The sequence below is a fragment of the Scophthalmus maximus genome, chromosome 13 (assembly GCF_022379125.1).
Source record: "Scophthalmus maximus strain ysfricsl-2021 chromosome 13, ASM2237912v1, whole genome shotgun sequence".
NCBI lineage: Eukaryota > Metazoa > Chordata > Actinopteri > Pleuronectiformes > Scophthalmidae > Scophthalmus > Scophthalmus maximus.
This window is the reverse complement of record NC_061527.1, coordinates 21,068,272-21,091,203: the sequence shown is the minus strand read 5'-3', so window position 1 is coordinate 21,091,203 and position 22,932 is coordinate 21,068,272. Positions and strand designations below refer to the sequence as shown.

The 22,932-nt window shown below is 43.4% G+C and overlaps 1 protein-coding gene and 1 long non-coding RNA gene across 4 annotated transcripts; one reads left to right on the top strand and one right to left on the bottom strand.

The window, feature by feature from the left end:
* Positions 1–554: 554 nt before the first annotated feature.
* LOC118317796 lies at positions 555–22,865 on the top strand. 2 transcript variants are annotated; one of them, XR_004795524.2, is made up of 4 exons: positions 555–709; positions 20,722–20,921; positions 21,513–21,607; positions 22,639–22,865. It is a non-coding gene; the product is annotated as an uncharacterized LOC118317796 (long non-coding RNA). The 2 variants fall into 2 exon arrangements; XR_004795523.2 differs by having other exon boundaries at positions 21,513–22,182.
* hdlbpa (high density lipoprotein binding protein a) lies at positions 2,527–20,428 on the bottom strand. Of its 2 annotated transcripts, none has more exons than XM_035646770.2 (28): positions 20,279–20,428; positions 17,927–17,998; positions 13,410–13,548; positions 13,124–13,293; positions 11,292–11,507; positions 10,990–11,196; positions 10,670–10,885; positions 10,337–10,543; positions 10,147–10,254; positions 9,932–10,036; positions 9,711–9,789; positions 9,465–9,604; positions 9,282–9,386; positions 9,072–9,185; positions 8,889–8,975; positions 8,656–8,787; positions 8,341–8,559; positions 7,818–8,039; positions 7,520–7,738; positions 7,268–7,406; positions 7,015–7,166; positions 6,829–6,933; positions 6,592–6,726; positions 6,215–6,358; positions 5,824–6,003; positions 5,545–5,661; positions 4,082–4,222; positions 2,527–3,986 (listed from the first exon to the last, which is right to left on the bottom strand). In XM_035646770.2, exons 3-28 carry the CDS (start codon positions 13,507–13,509, stop codon positions 3,897–3,899), a joined length of 3,849 nt encoding a protein of 1,282 aa, XP_035502663.2. In that variant the 5' UTR covers positions 13,510–13,548; positions 17,927–17,998; positions 20,279–20,428; the 3' UTR covers positions 2,527–3,896. The 2 variants fall into 2 exon arrangements, with proteins under 2 accessions (XP_035502663.2, XP_035502664.2); XM_035646771.2 differs by having other exon boundaries at positions 7,015–7,163.
* Positions 22,866–22,932: the final 67 nt, after the last annotated feature.

Below are 22,932 nucleotides of genomic sequence, written 5' to 3'. Positions count from 1 at the left end.
AGAAAGTGGCACACTTTTTCTTTTTCCTTTATCATGATTATTTTTAATTTTTGCAACAGCTACTCTGTGTAACATTTCAGCAAAACATTAACTATACATGTTACTGGGTCAGATTAAAGGAAGATGGGACACATAAATGAAAGGTTTCATGTTCGAAAAAATATAAATTCAAATATAATTCGAATAACATCTCAACATTATCTGTGCCAAATCTGTGTCATGCTGATAAAGTGAAGCAGAGCAGAGTTACAGTCTTCAGTAAGGACATGGTCAGATGGACTCTCCAAATTGGCGCATCTGTCCCATGTGAGGTTTCTCCACATTACATCTAATACAACTGTTGTAAGAATGCTCATCTGTCTCTAAAAATGATCTTTGCAGCGCGGCGAATGACGTCAGAGCTGCCAGTGAAGTAAACTTCAAAGCGCTGTAGCTCAGCAGCCCATTGGTCAACCTGGATGATTGACACGTCTATTGAACAGTCAGAGCCAGGGGGAGCGCCAGCCTCCAAATCCCTGTCAACAACACCATTCGCCAAATGTGATGAGGCGAAACACACTGTGGGGAATCTTTTTCACCGTAAAAGCGCCAGCCTGGAAGCAAACAGTGCTGGAACAGGCCATTAAACATGTGACGAGTGGCCTCTGTGCTAGCTAGCGCAAGCGGATTTGGGGATCAGAACACGAGCTATCAGGACAAAACATCAAAGGTAAGACATTATTTATGTATGTCACTGTTTGCTCTTCTTCGGCTGCTTTTTTCGATGACGGTTCATCGCAGAGTGATAATCACATCGTTGGAGTCTGTGGAGTCTGGCCTTTCCTGGGATATGTAGCTCGTGGCGTTAGCATGAAATATCACGACCGTCATATTTGGACATAGTGGACATGTACAGTCATTGTGTTTATGATTTCCTTGGTGTTGCAGAGGAAACACACGGCAGAGTGACACTGCTGGGCAGTCACACCTTAAACAGATAAGCACAGCAAATGCACTTAATGTATCATTGTTTTGATGTGTTGGTGCTGTGTAGGGTCTTAATTGAGATGTATCAGTTCTATCTAAATGGTGAGCTGAAACTTCACACATCAAATCAAAAGACACGAATGATAACTTGATTTATCTGATAGGAACTTCATTTGTGTACAAAAGCATCAGTGTGCATTGTACACATACATCACAACAACATACAACGAGCAGAGATCAATCAACAGCTTACAACTCTAAAAGTAATAAATAAACAATAATGTAAATTTCAAAAATGAATAGATCAACCGTAAATGAGTCCTGAATGGGAGTGATCTGTACTACGAAGCAGGTTTGTGGTTATCAAGGTAACTTAAGCTCTATCTCTGGGTTTTCCGTCCTAGGAAGCTGGTTCTCTTCTTACTGGGGATAAATCACCATGGTAACCCATTCAGCATAAGAGATCAAAGCCTGTCAACAGCCCCACTGCTGACCAATCAGATCACTGGAAAACCAGAGACGTCATTCAACAGGATCCCGTGGGGGGCAAAAGGAGTTTAGAGTAACGTGATAAATAATAAAGCGCAGCAGATATTTATGAATGAGTGGAATTGTGTTGCTGTTCCAGACTTTTCAAAATGTATCCACTCTGTTTATTAGAACTTCTGTTGTAAAAGGGAGAGAGATTATCACGCTAAATAAATACATAGACGCATTAATATAAGTGCTTCATTTGAATTCAATAAAGTTGATTTGATTCCCGACATATTCATTTCAGTTTCTTTTTCTGTCACTGCCGCTCGGAACAACACGAGGAGACTGGCAATAAATAGTAATAATCTAGATACTATCTCTTTTATTAGAACAATGATCCACACATATTTTATCAAATGGAAAAAAGGAAAATATGGACAATTACAAACACAGGCAACATCTTTTTCACCACGCGTTTCCCCTTTTTTATCACAGACACACTTTAAGATTCAAGAAGTTTTTGGTCATGTACAGAGTAAAACATAACTTTGCACTGGGCAATGATATTCTTATCTTGCAAGTAATTCACACAAATAGAATTACCTAATTAAAAGATATATACTAAAAACTAAAGATCTAAATATGTACAGAAGAACAAATTAACAGTCCGTTTTTTTGCATTTTGGCACTGAGAAGATATGAATATAGTGCAAACATTGAACTTAGTGCAAATGTGCAAGTATACAATTGAGTGTCATTGGTTTGGGTGACAGACAAGTCATTCAGCACTCAAATAGCATTGCTTACAACCACTCCTAAGTGTTGCGCAAAACTTATCTGCATGTTCCTGCAACCAAACTCAAGTTACTGCTACTTGCCCGACAAGACTCCCTCGGTGTGAACACACCTTCAGTGATGCTTAGTAATGATCCACTGCCCTTGTCCAAACATGATGGCACCACTGGTGCATCAGTTTTTTCGGTTGGCTTTTTAAAAAAAATGTGCCACTGTCGTCCGAGCGCGAGTTACGATCCACAACTAAATGAGTAACTTTGTTTTCTTCAAATGACACAGGGACACACAAGAAAAGGTTTTCAATTTTTATTGACTTTTTGGACAATTTCTTTTCCAGTGTCATCCATAACCGTTCATTTCAATGGTATTTGCATAATCTTTCATTCAATACTAGGATGATATAAACCAAGGTGGACTGATGCCAGATGTTGAATTAGCAGCTAGCGGCCTACATCTGCACTCCTCAGGCAAAATGTATCTAGTTACCAAAACTGGGATGGGTGAGTCGTTCCGAGAACTTTTAAGAGGAACTGTGAACTCAGCCATGCAGTTGTCCGTTTTAAAATCCACCTCGGCATCACCTCCACCTGGTTTGTATCCTTCTAGTTGTAAGGCTGATAAAAAAGGGCCATTGCTATTGAACAGAGCAATCTGCATAGCAACTGGAAGACAAAAGGACTGGACACTGACCCAATACAGAGGATGAGTAACACAGGACATGATTAAACAGAGAGTTGGCACATGATGGTCTGCTGTTTTACTCACAAACAGTCATTTTTTTCTTTTGTAGTTTGATTTACTTTTGAATGTCAAAAAAGAGTTCTTTCAACAGTAACGTGTGCGGTTCGATGCGTCGGAGCTCTAGACCTAGTGTTGTAAAGAAGTTAAGTTCTGGTGTGACCTCCACGCATCTGGCAGTTTGAGTAGGCGCCGTGCTGCAGTGGCTGAAACCGCTCCCCCTCCCCCTCCCACCCCCATAATAAAGTTCATCAATTCGTAAGGCTACAAGGTACGTGCCACTACTTGACCATATTCACAGAAGCACAGTTAGAAGCAGATGGAGAGACGTGACAGAGGACAACCACTACAGTGTGCTCGAGGGCTAACGTTTCACTCAGCTACATGAGTAAAGCAGGGGGTGGGGGGGGTAGGTAGATCAGTTACTGAATCATCCGGCCCCTTGTGGGACAGACATCCGTGTCACCAGCAGTTATTCAATCCCTTTTCCCCACCCTGCGAAGGCAACTAAGATAAGGGCAGCTCAACAAAATAAAGTGATGTCTGGCCACCATTGAATTTGGTATAACAGTTCAAACCACAATGAAATGTCAGGTCCAACCAACATTTGAATGACCGTCTTTTACAAACTGTGTACACTAAACCGCAACATCTGTCACATTGTTTTTTTTCTTTTAAGCGATTTATTTTTTTTTAAATGCAGATACAAAGCTCACAAGTCGATTACAGTACCTGAAAGCACTTTTAGAGTGATGAATCTGCACAGGCAGACCAGGAAAAGTACACAGAGAAGGATGACGTTCTCAGAACTGAAGACTTTCAGGGTCAGCAGTCAGTCCAGGGCAAGGGGGCGGGGCTGGGGTGGGACAATGACGGGGAAGATTGTGTCCGGTTAAGGTCAGGCCCATTTGTAGCAGCGCGGCTTAGAAGCGTTTGGGTCCCCAGGGAGAGGTCTTGGCAGCCACTGGGGCTCCAAAGCTCGGGAAATCTTCAGAGCTGGTCATATCGGGAGCCTTAAAGTAGGAAGGGGAAGGAAAAAAAACTGGGATTAAGGAGGAGGAAGAGTGTGTGTGGTTTACAGAATGACACTTGTGGGGAAAACGCTCACCTTCTCATTTCCAGTGGTCCAGGGAGCCTCCCTCACCACAAAGCCTTTTGATGGGCCACGTTGTTCATCGTTGGCAGCAGCGCTGCCCCCGTGAGGCCTCATGTAGGCCATCTTTGACTCATTCTCCACAACATCTGCCAACTGACAAAGGAGCCCGACAAAGTGAGAGTCAGAAAACGGCAAATATTACAGGGATTTCTTATGTTATCCAAACTCGCTACGTAAGAGCCTCGGACAAAACTCTGTTCATCTGTCTCAAAAGACCAAACCAAGTGTGCAGTTGGAGCTCATGAGGAGATCATGCGTGCTGAAAATGCTACCCCAGTTCATAATAACATGTTATAAAGCTGCTTTAAATTCTTGACCCCAATTTTTTTAACCCTGAGTTTTCTTACCTTATTTCTTCTTTCTATTTTAGAACAATTACTGTTACATATTTAATTTTCCCCCATTTATACTTACTGGTGTAAGGAGGCCTATTGCTGCCACAACAGAAAAATAAAAACGGTGAAACTTTCACGTTATTATTTTAGTGGGAAAACTTATAACATGAAACATTCATGAGCGTGGACAGAGAACAGAAAGTCCTGAATTGAGGAATAGGACATGGCTCATATACATGATTTGATAAAATTTCGACTTCATACTCGGGTTGAGGCGTGGCGAGATTCTACTGTTATTGCACATGGTGGATGATATTGTGATAAGTTTACACAAAGAAGAATTTAAATAAAGTGCACGGGCTACTGCGGCACATTACTGCGGTGAAGTTGGAAACATGTTCACAGATTCAGACTTTCCGGATCAATAGCAACAAACAAAACCTTAAAACACAAGCGCAGCCTCCTCCCAATCAGAGTTCAGTGCACAATGAGCTGCACCACCATTTCCATTCAAACGACCAGAATTTCTGGGCTGGAGGAACAACCGCTTATGTTCGAAATCCTTTTATGTGTAAGCTTATCACAACATCATTCACCGTGCGTAATTATGGCAGAATTTCGCCATGCCGCAACCCAAGCATGAAGTAGAACTTTATCAGATCATGTAATTGAGCCAAATCCTTAATGTAGGACTATCCGTTCTCAGTCCGCTCAGTTTCAAGTTATAATAATAGATTTTTACGTTATAATGTGATACTGATCTGATTATTCTGCCGTAAAGCAATACGCATCTGTACTTGTTTGTTCTGTTTTTATGTATTACAACTAGGGGTGGGCGGTATCTCGAATACATTCGATGCATTGAGGCTTGTTGTACATGAGATGTTAAATTTTGTAAAGCCGCCACAAGTTTGGAAAGTGGTAATAGAAGATCATGGTGGGATCTCAAATTTGCCACACACTATGTATATTTATAGGCCATTGCCCAGCCCTAATTACAACTTAAACTTTGTAACTCCTTTTTTTTTTTATTGTTATGGAGAGAAAAAACAAACGGTGGGCGCGCTCAGGAAAGCTTACATATTCCTCTTCCAGGTTAAGGAGATGATCGATGGCTTCATCCACAAGCTCAGGGCGACCTGTGACTGTCACAAGGTTCGGGTCTGCAGCTCCACTCTGGGGAAACCTGAGGTCAACCTAGAAAATAAAATTTCAAAAAGGAGATGAGCACCAAACTAAGTCACACTGGATATTTTCTCATGTCAATGCTGCTCTTAGGTATGAGATCCCAGATAAGAATGTGCCTACAAGCCATTGGTGGTAACTTGGGAGACGACAGGATCAGGCTTTTAAATTCACCTTAAACTCATCCATGATCTTGCGGATGCCTTTGCCGCGGGCTCCGATGATGCGGGCGTGAACCCTGCTGTCCAGGGTGATGTCCTCGGAGATCATCTCTTCCAGCTCGTCCACGAGCGCCTTGATGGCGTCTCGTGCAGCTATGGCTTTGTGCTCGTACCCTGTAATAGTAATCTGGTCCTGTGGAGAAACAGCAGCCAACTTATTCTACCATCAAGTCAAAGTACTGATGAAGACAACCCAGCTTCGAAAATATTTCTAAAGGGAATCAGTATTCCAGTGTAGTCTTGACGTGTGGGAAGTGGTTATTTAGCACCACCTGCTGGGCTGATGTATTCTTGCATTCAGATTTTTCAGAAGTGTCTCTGAGAACACCGAAAAGACACAGTACCTGGTTTTCATCATTCTTCTCTGGGAACTGGATGTTCACATCATGCTCAGTTCGGATGGTTGTAATGATGGCTCCCTTGCGGCCGATGATTTTGGGGTGATACTTGGGGTCCACAGTGATGGTCAGCTTGAAGCTCCTGAGTGCCTGCAGAGGGATTTGAGGTGCTCTGTATCAGATTTCCAGCAAGCTTGACCGTGACTTTTCCATATCTGCAGTAACCGGTGGTCGCCTCACGTGGGAAGAGTTAATAATCAAGCCCTTTCCCCGTCAAGTGTTATCATAAGGGTACCCTTAATACAATCTTGGGTGATAACTACTCAATGTGAGCATGTGAATCATCGACGCTAAAGAAAACCCGTACGTCACGCGTCACTAACCCGATCCTCCTGCTCGGCCTGCAGCTCTTTGACGCGGTCCAAGAGGCCCTCTTTGGCGCGGTCAAGGTGATTGGCCAAGCCAGTGATGGCGATTTTATCAGACTGCTGCTCAGGAGCAGGCACTTGAATATTAACCTGAAAGGAAGATGGTGAAATTCAGCCAGAAATACAAGCACAAACAAACCAAAAACGAATAATGTTGTCCATCCACGTGTGGACACGAGCTCTGAAACCCACCTCAAATTCATCCATCATCTTACGGATTCCACTTCCTTTCTGTCCAATGATGTAGCGATGAAGCTCAAAAGGCACTTCCACCTCAATGGTGACCGGGACCAAGGCCTGTTGGTAGAAGACAGTTTGGTAAGCAAAAGCGGTAAATTATTGAGGAATTTTAGCAAAGTTCAAGTCGTGAGCGCGGACCTTCAGTGCTTCCACGGCAGCCTCGCACCGCTCTTTGCGGCCAGAGATCACAATGATGTCACACTTTTTGGGCGCGTTCGGATCGACGGGTTCCTTCACTTCGCCGTTTGCTTCTCCGTTCTCCTGAATAGGAGCCTCTGCAGGAGGTGCTGCTAAAAAAAGTGAAGCCCACAATGTTTGATGAGAATTTTTTATTGCATTTTTTTTACACTCACGGACTCCAGACAAAAGACTTTTTTTTTTTTGCTTTTACCTTGTGGGTCCTCACGCTCCGGGAACTTAATCTGTACATTGTGATCTCTGGTGATCTGCTGGATCCGTGAACCCTTGGGACCCATGATGGAGCGGTGGAACCTCTGAGGAATCACACACTCAATGGTCACTTGAGCGTCCTGGAAAAGAAAAAGTTTCAAACGGAAGGAAAATCAGTTAAAGGGCCAAACAGAAGGAGAACAAAAAAATAAATAAATGAAAAAGCAAAACACAACTGCATATATATACTAACCAAGTCCTCAACAATCTCCTGCATGCGCTTCTTGGCTGCCTCCACACATTCTTTGGCTCCTTTGAGGGTGACCTTTTCGCTCGAGGTACCCGTGCGAGGGAAGCTCACCATCACACCACCGTACTCCTCTGCAAGGTCGCGGAGGACTTGGCCACGGCGAGACACAAAGTAGCGATGGTGCTTTGGGTCAACGCTCATAGTGTCCTCGACGACATTGTCCTGTAAAATATATTTTTTAGAGTACCAAAGCCTCGGCGTAGCTCATGCTGGTATGTTCAGAACTAACTCGGAGCCTTACCAAACTCTTGATGAGTTCCTCCAGCTCCTTCTGGGCCTCCCGCACCGCTTCTTCAGTGCCCACCACCGTGATGAGCTCCTGGTCTTTGTCATCGGCGGTGGGGAAGATGATCCTGGCCCCAGTGCTGTCACGAACCTTGCGAATGTTTCCGCCACCTTTCCCGATGAGGAACTTGTGGTACTCTGGCTTTGCGCGGAGCTCAGCAGTGTGGCTCTTTGTTTGCTGAAGAACAATATTTACAAACTGAAAGTCAGCCTCACACTCACACCTCACAATCTTCAGTCAGAAAAACTACAGCAGTTGAAATACATTGTCAGCCCTATTATCTGGCACTAGCTGTGTACAAACTGTATTTTTGTTCTGACAACTGAAAGGACCCAGAAAGAAGTTCTCAGTATGAGGTAATGTACGACGAGCCTGGTACTGCCCCCCCTCCCTCCCTCCCTGTATGCCTCCATCTATTGAGTGCCAGTTTAGCAAGGTCAACACGGGTTCAGCTTTTTTATTAAACATTCACACAAACCTTCTCCTCTGCCAAGCCAAGCAGTTGCTGCTTGGCCTTCTCCACCTCCTCCACAGGGCCTCGGATGGTGACCTTATCGATCCCTGAGCCCTCGGTGGGGAAGTGGATGTGTACGCCGCCACACTCCTCCATGATCGAGCGCACCAAGCGGCCCTTCGACCCGATCAAGGAGTTGTGCAGCTTGGAGGGAATGGAGACCTCCATCTCGGTGATGTTAGCCTGAACACAACGAGATCGAATTTAACAAAATTTGTTCTGGATTCGGACTGATCAGCCAAAGCGAGAGAGACTAAGCGCTGTGTTTGTTTTGCTCACCAGCTCCTTCTGAATTGCCAGGATGCGAATCCGCGCGGCCTCACAGTTTGCCTTCTTCCCAGTGATGACGATCATCTCAGAGTTGCTATTCTCAGCAGGCAGGTCAATTTTGGTGTTGGTTTCCTCACGAATCTGGAAAGGAAGAGGAGGTCGTCGTCAAAAAACATAAAAAACAGACTGACAGACAGACTGACAGGCTCAGCTGCACATATTCTGTTTTAAAGACAAAGTACCTTCTTGATGTTTGATCCTCCTTTTCCAATTATGTTTCTGTGGAACTGCTTGAAGATGGGGACTGAGACAGAGAAGCTGTTCTCCACCTGACAGAAAGAACAAATGATGGTCAACACTCCACTACGATTAAAGTGCTTTCAAATATTTCAAAACGGAGAGAGACAAAAAAGAATACTAATTACCATTTCAGCCACTATCTTCTGCATGAACTTTGAGCATTTTTCCACCTCGTTTCGTGGGCCCCTAAGTTGAACGATGTCGCTTTTCTGTGCTGGGTCGGGGAAATTGATGATGACCTGGAACACAAGAGTTCAGAGTTATTAAAGTACATTTAACAGATTCAACGCAGACAAATCAACACCATACGCCAATATCAGAAGAATCCGACTCACATCTGGGAATTTGTCGCGCACTTCTTTTATCCTCTCCCCCTTTTGGCCGATGATGGCTCTGTGAAAACGCTGTTCAATGATCAGGTCCTTTGTACGCTCGTTCTCCTGCAAGAGACAGCAGCGCGTTTAGAGACGCCTCCCATGGATCCGACTATCTGCACGTTGACCGACGCTTGTACTAACCATGCGTGACGCAAGCTCGAGCAGCTCCTTCTTGGCCTCCTGTACACCCTGGGGATCCCCCTCGATACGGATCAGGTTGCTTTTCTCGTTGTCGGGGGGAATGCGGACAGTCACCTTGTGCAGCTCTTTTATGCGGTTGACTACAGAAAAAGGCAGTAAACAGGTGGTTAGGTAGAATGTCGACAGTTTTTGTTGCACTGTCCACAAGTTAGTACAACAGCTGATTGACAGCAACTATGTACTTACTGTTAACACCTCCCTTGCCAATGAGGTGCCTGTGGAATTTGGGATCCACGCTGATCTCTGTATAGTCCATACGGCTTACCTGTTAAGACAACAACATCAAAATATCACTTTGAATCCTCCTTTTAGTACAGTAAAGTACATAACCTTGACATTAGAAAAGCCCTTTTGACTGGCAAATTCGGTTTGCAGTCTCAGTCCATGACCTAGGGGGTAATACTCACCAAATCTAATACAATGGCTTCAATCTGGCTCTGCACCATCTGCACGTCTTTGGTGGGACCCTCCAGGGTGATCCTGTCCTCTCCCTCGGTGAACTCAATGTGCACCTGTACGCAAAACGCAGGAGAGGTTAAAAAAGAAAAAGGAAAAGAGGTTAAACTGAAGTCGAAAGCAGTTTTTAAAGCCCTGTAATTAAAGGCTCAATCATTCAACAGACCTTGGGCATTTGTTGGGTAATCTTGGCCAAGTTCTGCCCCTTCTTGCCAATAATGAAACGATGAAGCCAAGAAGGAGCTGAGACCGAGGAAACATTGTAGCTGTTTGCCTGCAAAAGGAAATATTTGCCTTTAGGTACTTTTTTTTGAACAAGTATCCATGTTTGTGGTCCTTAAAAGGTATTGTTTTACCTTGGCATAAACTTCAGTGAGAGCCTGACCAAGACGGTCCGGCTCGCCACGAAGGATGACAGTTTCTGAGCTGCTGTCGGATGGTGGGATTTCAACGGACACACCAGTTTTTTCCAGGATCTCCTGGAGGGTGTTTCCCTTGGGGCCAATCACATACTTATGCTGAGACTTCTTCACCTCCACGGCAATAGTGGTGGTGCTCTTCTTCTGCAATAGAAAAAGAATATTCGACCGGGGACTTAAAGAAGGCAACATTAAACCCTAGAAATTGAGTGTGAGGTTTTCACCACGTGATCTCAAACAACAACAATCTTTCCCAAAATGTGAGCGCACCTTCTCTTCATAAATCTTTTTGATCATAGCCACAGCAAGGGCCACCTGCTCCTTTTCCCCAGTGATGACAATCTCCGTCTTGTTCACACTTGGAGGGGGAACATTGATGCGGGCGCTGGTCTCCTGCATCATCTCGCCTACCAGCTTATTGTAGGCACCGGTGATGAAAGGGTGGTATGCCTTGTCAATGTTCACCCTCTCCACAGCCCGCTTGTCCTAAAGAGTAGAGGGGTATATATATATATATTTAGTCTGAAATCAGACTTAATATATAGAGTAGATAAAATTTAAAAAAATTCATGTTTGAGAAGCCATGTTACCTGCTCGGCAGAGATCAACAGGATCTCATGCTTGGCCTTCTCCAGGCCCTCCTTGGTGCCAGAGATCTTGATCTGGTTGCTGGGGTCGTCGGGTCGTGGGATCTGGATTTTGGTGGCGGTCTTGAGTTCGAGCTCCTGAAGCTTCTCCCCATTTTTACCGATGACAAAGCGATGGTGCTCCTTGGGGATGGCGACAGTAGCTGAAGCCTGTTGAGGTTGTAATGTATACAGTTAGCACAAAGTTGTCTTTTCACTTGAAATACTTATTATGTATTTTTATTAACAAATACACATCTCTTGACCTGAGTCTGCAGTCGGGACACAATCTCCTTGCGGGCCTTCATCACGGCATCCAGCTTTCCAGAAACCATGATGGAGAGACCCTGATCTTTTGCCAAGGAGAGTTCCAGGTGGGCTCCAGTCTTGTGCATGATGTCCACACAGACCTTTGCTTGGTCTCCTTCCCCAAACTGGTTAATGTCCTTGTACTTGCGCTCCTCTAGCGGCACATGGAAAACCTAATTCAAGTAGAAAAAAACAGTTTAGTTTTAAATTGATGTGTGAAAATGTTGTTATAAAACTGCAACCAACTCGGAGCCACTTAAAGGAAGGGATTTGTCTTCATGTACAGTATAGGCATGTGTGAATTGGTTCTATAATAGTAAACCAAAGGGTACACTGGCCGAAGATACTAGGAGGCAAATATGTTTTAAAGTATGAAAAGTAAAAACAGTGTGCTGTCCATACTATATTTTATTTAAGTTGTCTCACAGACAACAATTTATAGATCTCAACTTTCCTCATGAATAGAAAATCCAAGCCTAAAATAGCAAATGCAGGCATTTAGAAAAGTAAGCATATCCAAGATTAAAAAGACAAATGTCACATAAAAGACCAACCTTAAATCGTCTGATTTATCTTGTAAAACCTGAAGTTTGGAACCACTGCAGCACAGTACAAAGTGACCAGTAGCGTGTCACAGTATTAGTCTGCTACACATTTCGTTGCCCTGGATGAAGTCCAGGTAGTAGACGTGTCATAGAATAAAGGCGTCACTGTAATTACATTAACACAGATCCGGGGCCTGGTACTATGCTCAGTGACAAGGCTTACTGGGACACTTCATTTTACTGATCCACTGTTAATGTTATTAGTCGTGTCTGTGCTCTTTTTCTCCCGACAACAGATTGAAGGTTGAAGAGCTGAAACTGATCAATTGTAGATTGACGACTAAGAATATTAGAACACTGAACCGAGGCTCAACAAATACAATTACTACTCAAGAAAATGGCCATTATGTTCTCACAATGAGGCCAACCGTCTGCATTCTACATAAGTGTATAACATGCCAACTCGTGCTTTCGTTACTCGTCCCGATTAGGGAAAAAGAGACAACAAATGAAAACACCGAACACAAACAGTAAAACATAACACCCTGGGGCCTGTACTATGAAGTTCAACCCTCTGATTTAACTGGGGGTTAGGTGGTTGCAATGTCGCTCTGTTGAGTCGGTGTAAACTTAACCGGAGCACGTGGGAGTGTGAGAGTGCGTGCTTAAAGGGGGGGCGCATTCAGCAGCGCAAACCTGTGTTGTGTTCTTATCAGAAGAAGAGTGAACGTTGATTCTGCAGGAGATTAGAAGAGTTTAAATAAACTTTAATGGTGAAATGTGACACAAATGTGTGATCGTTAACCCAGTAAATTCATGAGAAAGTCATATTTACTCTAGGATCTCAATTAATAGCTAATAAGATTGACGTAAGGACACGTAGGCTACAGTATGTGAAAACAATTGGGAAACTTGAATTATAAAAAAGCCAGACACAAGTGTGGGCTTCACTCCAGTGATTGGCATGGAACTGCAATTTGTCAAAGATAATGAATATATGTTTCATAAAGAACATCATGTCCCGGTGGATTCTGATGGTCTCTAAACTCCCGCACCCGCGGAGTGCGCTTATACATGTAATCACAGAGCCTTGTGTTTACACAGAAAAACGGGTTTAACTGGGGAGTTATCCCCGACGTCACCAAGTTACTCCTGATAAGCCAGTAACCTTGCTCCGTAGTACAGGCCTCAGTTTACACAATGACCAGCAACCTTTTTGTTAATGTGATTTTAACCTTTCATACCTGGGTGATGACAGAAGACTTGAGAGGACGAATCTTGGATGTCCAGGCGTTGGCAGTTTCTTGGGTCCCCTCAGGTGAGGCCGCCTTCTCGGGCAGAGGTGGGAAGGCGTCCTTGTAGGTAGGAAGGGCATCCTCCTCCTCTCCAGCAGTGGGCACTGCAGCAGCAGCAGCTGAACACAGACAGACAAACAAAAGGAAGAAGAAAAAAAAACAGGAATGAATCCACTTCCGACTTGCGTTTTCCTTTTACAAATCAAGTGGAGCGGTAAGAAATCCAAACACTCACCAACTACACCACCACCAGCAGCACCACCACTCTGCTCTGGCAAGAGCCCGCTGCGGTGCTCATTGAAGCTTTCCTGCGTAAGTACGGCGACTGAACTCATGGTCAAAATCCCACGTTAGCACGGAGTCCGAGTGTGTCACTGAAAGGAGAGATTGTTTTCAAGTAAGTCAACAGAGCATATCGATTAAAAAGGCCCAGAAAAATACTTCTCAATCAGCTTCATGATACAAATGATGAGGTTCATGAACAGTTCAGTCTGGGTCACGTCACATGAGCCATAAATTATTAGAAATTTTGCCTTTGATTGTTTCTGCATTAGTTTAAATATGCAATACTATAGAGAATTAATGGAAAAAGTTTAAAATTTAAAAATCATCTACACGATATCAGGCCCTCCTTGTTGCCAAAGTACAATTCTTTTCATTCTTAGCACAGACTTTTATCAATATATAAAAGAAATGTCATGGGGTTATGAATGTTTAGTGTCAGTCTAAGCAATACAGCAACATCATAATGCCTAATACATGCCAAATGGTTCATACAAACTTGTATTCGTATTATGTTATGAAAAATCTGAGCTACACCAACATCAGTATGTTGTTATGTATGTTATGATTTGGTGCTTTACAAAATAAAATTTAATCACTTCTTGGATTTAGCCAGTTATTTTTCTATGTATCAGTACAGCCAGTATCATAAGCACATAATAAGTCTCCTTTTTTCCCCCCGAAACCCCCGCACGGTTCATAAAATCTGTTGCTGTACTTTAAGTCTGACATTTGGGGTGTTTTGAATACACTTAAGTTACTAATGGTCGTCTTTTTTCTAGTCAAACAGCTGCACAATTTTGAATCTCCATTTTACTTTCATAGTGTTGCTCGATTTATTATGTCATTGTTGTTGAATATGTCTTCTGCATTATCGCCACCTGGTGGACTGAGTGGAACTGTGTGTTGTAGGCAGTTTGTTCATATTTCAGCCTAATCTCCCCTGGTCAAAAAAAAAAAAATTTGCGCACTCACTTTCTTCCCAACTGTGTATACACAAAGGCACAAAGACTACATCATTGCTGTTTGCAAGTGGGAGGAGGGCGAGGAGTGGCTGAGCAAATCAATGCAGTGAGTGCAGTTCAACAATGGCCACAAATTAAAGCAATTTCTGGGGAAATGCTGAGAAGTATATAAAATACTTTTGATTCATCATGGTCCTGTGACGGGCCAGCAGACGTCAGTTGAGTAGGCAATTCAGCCCAGACCACCACCAAATGTGGTCTTGGTGATCAGACCACAGATGTGACATTGAGTGTTTTCACATGTGTACTTAACTGGTGATCGAATCACCAGAGACAGACCAGGTATGAACAGGGCCTCTGTCATGACAGCCAAAACTAGATAAAGGAGGCCCACGTTTGAGTGGTTTAAAAAAGAGAATTGTCTTCTGAAGTGGCCCATGTACATGGTCAACAAGCTTATCATAAGTGGACTTTGTGAGACAATTTGCATCTTGTGATAAAAGCAGATTAGATAACAGTGAAACCCTCAGAGTAATCACACTGGTTCACATTACCATGTCAGTCATGTGTTAACGTATGCCGTGACTGTCAGTGGTGAGTAAAGAGATCCGGTCTTAGCACCACGAAAAAAAATAATGGTGCGAGCAACAGCTACAGTGCATGTTGTCTTTCTGAAAAGAAGACCACAACCAAAAGAACGGTTTTACTCCTGTTTATCCCTTTTTGTTGAGTACTTTTCTACGATTTGTAGCCAGGTGAGAAGGTTCCAAGGTTAAGAGGATTGTACTCCACTGTCCCCTCTGTACGTGCACGCTGGATAGGATTAAAGCAAAAAAAAAAAAAAAAGAAAAAAAAAAAGGAAATCCACTTACAGAAAACTCAAATGACCCATGTGGGATATTTGAACCAAATAATTATTTCCAGGAAAGACACGTCGACGCCAATCCTCTCTCCTGTGACATTTATTTGAAGGAGATCCTAGAGCTATTTTGATTAACAATATTTTCTCTGTGCAAAGGGGGATATAAACAAACGAGTGCTCCAACTAAAGCTGCATTCCACTTCACCATCAGGAATCACCGCTCTGTTACCAGGCTGGCAGAAAAAGAAAGAAAAAAAAACAACATTCTGGCCAACAAGAGAAGGTGGATGTGAATCTTTTTAGGGTGGGTTTTGCCCCGAGGCATGCCTGGGTTTATCTCAAAGCATGGAGAGACAACTCCCAGATGGCACAGAAAGTGAGCTGAAGTTTGGAGTCTTCCATTGAACAAGCAATTGAAAGAAATTCATGAAAAAAAGCTTCAGGATGGTGGTTGTGAGTTTTTCAGGCCCCCCCCACACACACATCTCAGGAAACACTTTCAGTGGCCTCTTGTCAGGTTTCATAAACTTACAGCTGGTCTTGCCAGTGCTCATTACACAGGAGCTGGGTATTGTTTTCATCAGTGCGTGTGTGCGTGTACAAAATAAGTCAAAAACACATGGGACATATTTTCACCAAACTTGGTGGGAATATTACTTGGGGAGGGGTGGGGGATGGGCACGCGGGACAACACAGCCCACTCTTACAGAACAGGGCCAGTGTTAAGCGGAGGTCTGCCGTGTGCTTGTCGCACTTGCGCGCAGCAGCAGTGTGAAGGCAGTGTCTACAGAGTTTGTGCTGAATCCTACCTGCCTGCGCAGAACGGTAAAAACTCAAACAGGCCACCAACACGGGCAGGATTTCTCCCAGTGCTGCTGGTGGTCAGTCTGACTGTGACAGACCGTCATTTTGTCTGAGAGAGGGGGAGAGTATACAGCACGAGTGCAGTGTACGCATTGCCCCTCTGATGCTTCTCGTCACCGTTTGCAGACCGTGTCGCCAATTCAAGACTGCAAATAGTCTTCATTTCAACAATGGCATGAACATCCATATTAACAAACAACAGATCAAAGTGTAAGCAATGTGCTGTATATTTGTATGGATTTTTACATGGGGTTGTACGTTTGCTTTATTAAAATTATTCAACGGGTTACAGTGCGCATTTTAATTAGTGAATTTTAGCCATAGAATCGGTGTAATACAGTTTCTCAGCGTGATGAACGAGGATTATTTAGAGTTGGGTTTTTTGCCTGCGGAACAGACCAGGTGTATTAAGAGACTGAACACTGAAGGCTTAAAACACTGACCTTTTCCACCGCCTGCATTAGCCTGGATAAATACACTTACAGAGTGGGGGGAGTGCAATCCTATGAAAATCTAAAATGGTCTCAAAGACCATTAAGCTTATGTAGCTCACTAGGAAATTATTAACCTAATGAAGAGAAAAGGGTAAATATTAAATGAAATAAAAGTTTGATGGCTAGAAAACCCTTGGTACACGGTGAGGTTCGTCTTTCTTTCTTCTTTTTTTAATCATCGTGCCAAAGAAATGTTTCTCAGCTTGGTTGGAGGTCTGTGGACCAAAAATAAAAATGATTGAAGGGTAAATTTTGTCCTATTAATTGGCACCAACAGGACATTTATTAACTGTCGGCGTCCCTGGAACATTGGCCAATGGCTGCCTTGCCTCCACCAGTCACATGGGGTGCCGTTTTGCACAAAGGATCCATTCACAAAGCAGAGGTAATGTCTTTATATGAAGTAATTTCTAATTTGAAGAGGAATAATTTCATAGCTTAGATGCAACTTTTAGGAAACTTAACTTTATCTGAAATGTGTGGAATTTCATTCATTAAAAAATATTGCCAATTGCTATAAAAAATATAGCTAAAAGCTATATTCATTTTGTTTCATTCAACATATCTTTGGGTATTTAAAATAACTGTCAATTTTTCTTGTTCCTTACTTAACAAGTGGCACCTGGAATTTCATGTTCAGTGATCCAGATTTAGTTATTATTTCATCATTCATCATAAATCTGCCAATATTTTTTTCTATTAATCGATTAATTGTTTGGTCCATAAAATGTCATAACATGGTAAAATATGTAGATCGTGTGTCCCAAAACTCCAAGTTGAGGTTTTGCTTTGTCTCACACACCAAATATATTTAGTCTATGTCATACAGGAACAAAGAAACCAGAAAATATTCACATTTAAGAAGCTGAAATCATAGAATTTGAACTTCTCCCCCCACAAAAACTACTTGAACCAATTATCAAAATAGATGGCGATTCATTTAGTAGCTGATTACTAATCGATTAATCCACACTTACGTATTTATTACCTTGTATTAGATGTTAATTTTGACACTTATCCAGTTAACAATATTGTCAAAGACAATTCATGATGAACCATTTTGAATTTTCTTTCATGGGTGGGTGGGGGATGGATACGGGCTGATAAACTGGCTATCGTTTTTTTTCCTATTAATCTCTACTAAAAAGTGAAGTCACAAGGACTGCTACATACAGGACTGACTAATGCTAAACATCACTGAGAAGACTTGGTTGAGGTGGGCAGATCTCAATTTATTAAAAAGATTTCATTTGAGCCAATCTTTACAGTAGAAGTAAAAACTTACCAGCTGAATGGTCAGTTACCAGATAATCCGTCCTGTAAAGATGCAAGTTCCCGTCAGCCTGCCAGCTTTTGCCTGAAGAAAAATAAATCATTTTCAAAATTAGTTTCAAAGAAAAATAAAACAGACATGACTATCTAAAGACACTTCAAAAACTTTGTAGATCGTACACGGTTACATGTGCACAAAAGAATACTGTATTCTCAAAAATGTCTTGATTTTGAAATTATGTTTTCTGTACAATCCCAGTCAAGCAATTTCCCTTTTTATAAAAGGATAATAAAGGGTAATGACGTGCAAAAAGCGGATTCCTTCATAAAAACAAAACCTCCCTTAGTCATCAAATCAGAAAAGGACACATCCGGCTAGAAAACACCGAGTCAAACTTCACTCTGACTGTTAAAGCACAAGGGGCCATTGTTGAGGCCTAACTTGTATATTTGTGATAGTCATGGTCCTATAGCGAGATCGATGGGTATAATGGGGCCAAAGTCCTGCCACCTCTCAGACAGCCGAGAACCATCTGGGAAATTAGGTGTTCGGGTAAAGTTGATGCCAAGAAGCACATTACTGAACCCCAGTCGTGTTTAAGTGCGACCGAAGCCTTGTTCTCCTTGACAAACATCTGGCTCCTATAATTAGGCACCGCCTTGTGTCTCACACACACACACACACAAAAACGACAAACCTTAATGACACAGCTCCGACCGGACCAGTTTAATGGGCTGTTACACTGAATGTTCTTCTTCTTTTTTTGTGTCTTTTCTCCAAAGTGTGTGATTATGAAAGCCTGTGTAATTCGACGCGGTATGAAATTCGGAGCCAGACCGGATTTTAATCTGGATTCATTTCATTAGGTCGTCCACGGGCATCCACGATGTCCTCCCAATTCTGAGCGTTCGCGTGGGTCAAAGATTCCACCTAAGGTCTGCACAGTCACCCGTAAAAGTTTTTCATAAATCCCCAATATACATTATAGTACAGGGCATATAATCTCCTAGGCCTCCTTTTTGCATAGTCAATCAGTATCCTGCTTCTGACATTTACTCATGTGGTGTGTGCATTTCCTTTAACAACATTAGCAGCTGGTGACAGGTGATCTGTTTCTACCCCAGTAGCAGCAGCCAGTTGATCAAGAAGTAAATCCAGGGCTTTCAAAATGAAACGTGTCGACGACAGCACACTGATGCCAAATTGTTTTGGCGTCACCTACTGTGTGACGGGTGCAGATCAGAACTGATCGGGAGTGCTGACCCCCCCAAAACAACCACAGCCATCCATCGACATTGGATCCAAGAGAAATGAAACAGCGTCACACTATGGAAAGCCTTCGGCGATCAGTCGGTGTCAGTGAGATGCTAACATGTCACACGCCGACTGGCTGGCCGAGCTAGCTCGAAGTTATCCGTCAACGCTGGCGGAGCCCGACGTGGGGCTACGACCAAATCCCAGATTAAGGGAGTTAAGGAGCTGGGTCGGCGCGGGTGCTGCTCGCTGACACGATGTCCGGTTAACCAGCTGACGGTCGCCGACGACACGTCCCCGCTCGTGCTAGCCTGCCGTCATGTCGGCTAACGCAAGAGCCACCGTACGTGTAAAAAAAAAATATTTTTTTTTAAAAATTGTGGCCAAATTCTTCTCTCAATCTACGTGTGAGTGGGGGGGCTTCGATTGACAAAAAAAACAAAACAAAAAAACAACCCACTGCAGCCTGGATCACCAGCACCAAAGCCTCTAGTTAGCAAAACTTGCTACAAACTTTGCCTGCGGTGTGTGTGTGTGTGTGCGACTGTGACACGTAGCTCCTCGGCTAACGGGGGTTAGCTTCGCTCACTCAAACGCACCCGCGCACACACAACTTTCGGCTACACCTCTTAGCCGAGCTAATGGCACTGGGCTAACGGTGGGGTTGGAAGAAGAAGAAAAAAAAGAATTAGAACTCTGACAAATTCTCCGCATACTAGCCGATACTAACAGGCTCGTGTGTGTGTGTGTGTGTGTGTGGGGGGGGGGGGGAGACAAAAGTACAAGTCGAACCGGAGCCGTAGCTAGCGAGGCTAGCGTTAGCTAGGTTCGCTCCGGCTAGCTCCGGCTAGCTCGCTAAGTCCACGTAGGCATATACAGCTGAGCAGGGGGAGAAAGATGACACGGCGTCAGGCCAGAACACACCGCAGCGCTCACGGCTCGCCGACACGCCGCCGCCTCGCTCCCCAGCCTCCCCCAGCCTCCCCCCGCCCCGCCGCCGACAAGTAACGCTCCGACACGCGGCCGCGACACGCACACGGCGCGCTGTGAAACGGGCCAGACTCGGTGGCGATCCGCGCGGCGGGGAAGACGAGCCGTGCGGGTACTTACTTCTTTTCGCGTTCTCGTCTGCCCTGAAGGTGCAGGAGCTGAGATTAAATTCCACTGGCGAGAAGGTGGGATTGAGAGGCTGACGGATATATACCAGAGCCGCCCACCAATCATGTCGCCCGACGTCACGTCGAGAGAGTCCGATTACAGGCAACTTCTTCGCCATCTCCAGCGGTGACGGACGCCTGTGTGTGACTTCTGGACTATTCGTTAACGTTAATCTGCTGATCGCGATCGTGTAAGATCAATAATTCAAAAAAAATTAAATTAAATTTAAAAAAAGGCAATTCATGTCGTGAGACGTGGTAGTCTTGGACTAAAATAATAATGAGCCACGATCACACCTAGAGGAAAATATCTATATATAATTTTTAAAAAATCTGTTTTCTAACCCTATTTATCATTATTCATTTCAGCATGATGTCGTCTCTGTGTTTTTGCAGACTTCTGCAGAGATCCGCCATAGGATGGGCCCCATGGCAGCTCTCCACCACTGCAATCCATTTCAGAGGGTATAGGAATCAAGCCCATGCACCGAATTAGTTGTGAATCTGTGTGAGAGAGCAGTGTACACATGTTAGACACGACCCCTGCAGGTTTCTCTGGATGACAACATAGGCGTGTGCAGTGAATACTTTCTCTGGTGAGGCTACATTCTCAGGGCCATTCCTCACCTGGTTGTTACCGGTGGATGCACACAGCACAAGGCCGCAGAGGCAGCGGTTTACTGCTGAGAAATAATGTTGTCGAAAGAAATTTGTCTATGAATTTATTGGTCGACGGGATAAGAGAGTGGTTGTTGTTTTTCTGCTGCCGAGTCACAGTCGTTTCCTCCATCTAACAGTGATGCTCAATAGCATCCTCCCTTTTTTTTCATTTCACCATAGTTTGCAGGGCCACTGCTGATAGACACGAAATGTATCGCACTAGAGATTTAATCCAATTTTCAATTGGTCCTTGAGCAGGAGGGCGATTGCACCCTCAAGAAAATCCCATGATCAGGATACAAAATGCCACTGATTATGACTCAGCTACTTCGGCAAACGAAGAAGATGCACAGATGCCACTGTTTATGGATCTTATTAATTATTGATCAGCTACCAGTGGTCTTTTGTTGTTTTTTGAATTCAAAATCCGTTGACCTAACAATCTGGAACTGATTGTTGTAGTAAATGTAACACATCGTTAAGATGAGATGTTCACACACCAATATTCTTTTGGGCTTCATCCCCAGATGGAGTCGGGTGAGCCATGAGGTGGAGAGCTGCAGAGAAAAGTCGAGTAAGAACCTCGATTTGTTAACGCAACAATGAACCTTCAACCTCAAATGTAATGTCTTTTATATCCCTTTTGTTACATTTCTATGACGACAGTATATTAAAACAATGTGGATTTGTCACTTGTAGAGTTCAGTATCTGCCCCACAATATGGGAATGTTACATCCAAATAAAGTTGTTTAATCCTTCACCACACAAAATGTGTATGTGTGGCTTGTAGTCATAAGATTTTCATTCATAGTGCAGAAAAAAACATACAAAGAAATTGTGTTGGCTGAGTAATTCCCAATAAAGACCATTATATTTCTACTTGATCTGGCAGAGCTTTCTCAAAACCCCCAACTTCTGCAAAGCCCCATGTGGCCTATTAGAAAAACATCTCAAATAGTTTAAGGTGCTTTATTCGCCCCCCTCACAACTGAGACAGCGGGTGTACAGCCTCTGATTCATGAAAAACAGCAAGAGGTAGCTCAGGAAAGGAATTATTAGGGGGGGGGGGGACAAAAACTCTTTTTTTTCTTTTAAACCAAAGGTTACAGGAGGCAACAGCACAACTGAAACTGGAGCGAAGAGGGTGAACAAAATCCTTAACAACAAAAATATTCAACAGAAATACTCTAATTGAGGTATTCTATTTATTAACCATATAGTTACAATGATACATTTCATACATCACAGGCTATACAGGGACCCCTCTCTGAATTACAGTAGTTTCAGAGAAAAAAAAGTATTCTTAAGCAATCAAACATGTTAATAATATCTTGTCTACCCCCAAAAAATATCACATCTGAAATTCATATCTGTCACACTAATGACTTCACCTCTGGGCACTCTAAGGAAGTCCAGGCCTCTGCAGTCAATGCAGAAAAGTAAAAAAGACTGTGTGTGAACACAATAGTCGGAGCTTGGACTCCATGGTACATGGTCTATTCATTTATATTTAGGGGAAACCTTCATATTTCTTCTGAGAATGAGAATAAGAAGATGTGTAATGTCAGCATCAGTTTGTCTTCATTATGTCTGCCCTTTTATTGCACTTTTTATTTCAACCAAAAATGTTTTGTTCCTTTTCTTCATCACAGCCTAGATAACCTAGATTCTTAAACACTGTGGTGACCTGGAGTGGTCTGCTGGAGCAGCAGCATCTCAACAGCTAACAGGAAGAGACTCGACAGACTGATATGGAAGGCCAGCTCTGTCCTGGGTTTGCCCCTTGGACACAGTGCAGGTGGTGGGAGAGAGGAGGATGGTAGCAAAGCTATCATCAGTGGTGGACAATGACTCCCACCCCATGGAAGGAGCAGTATTGCAGGTCCTTCCTTCCTGCTGCTGTGAGACCTCAACCAGCACTGCTCTCAATAGAACACACACACACA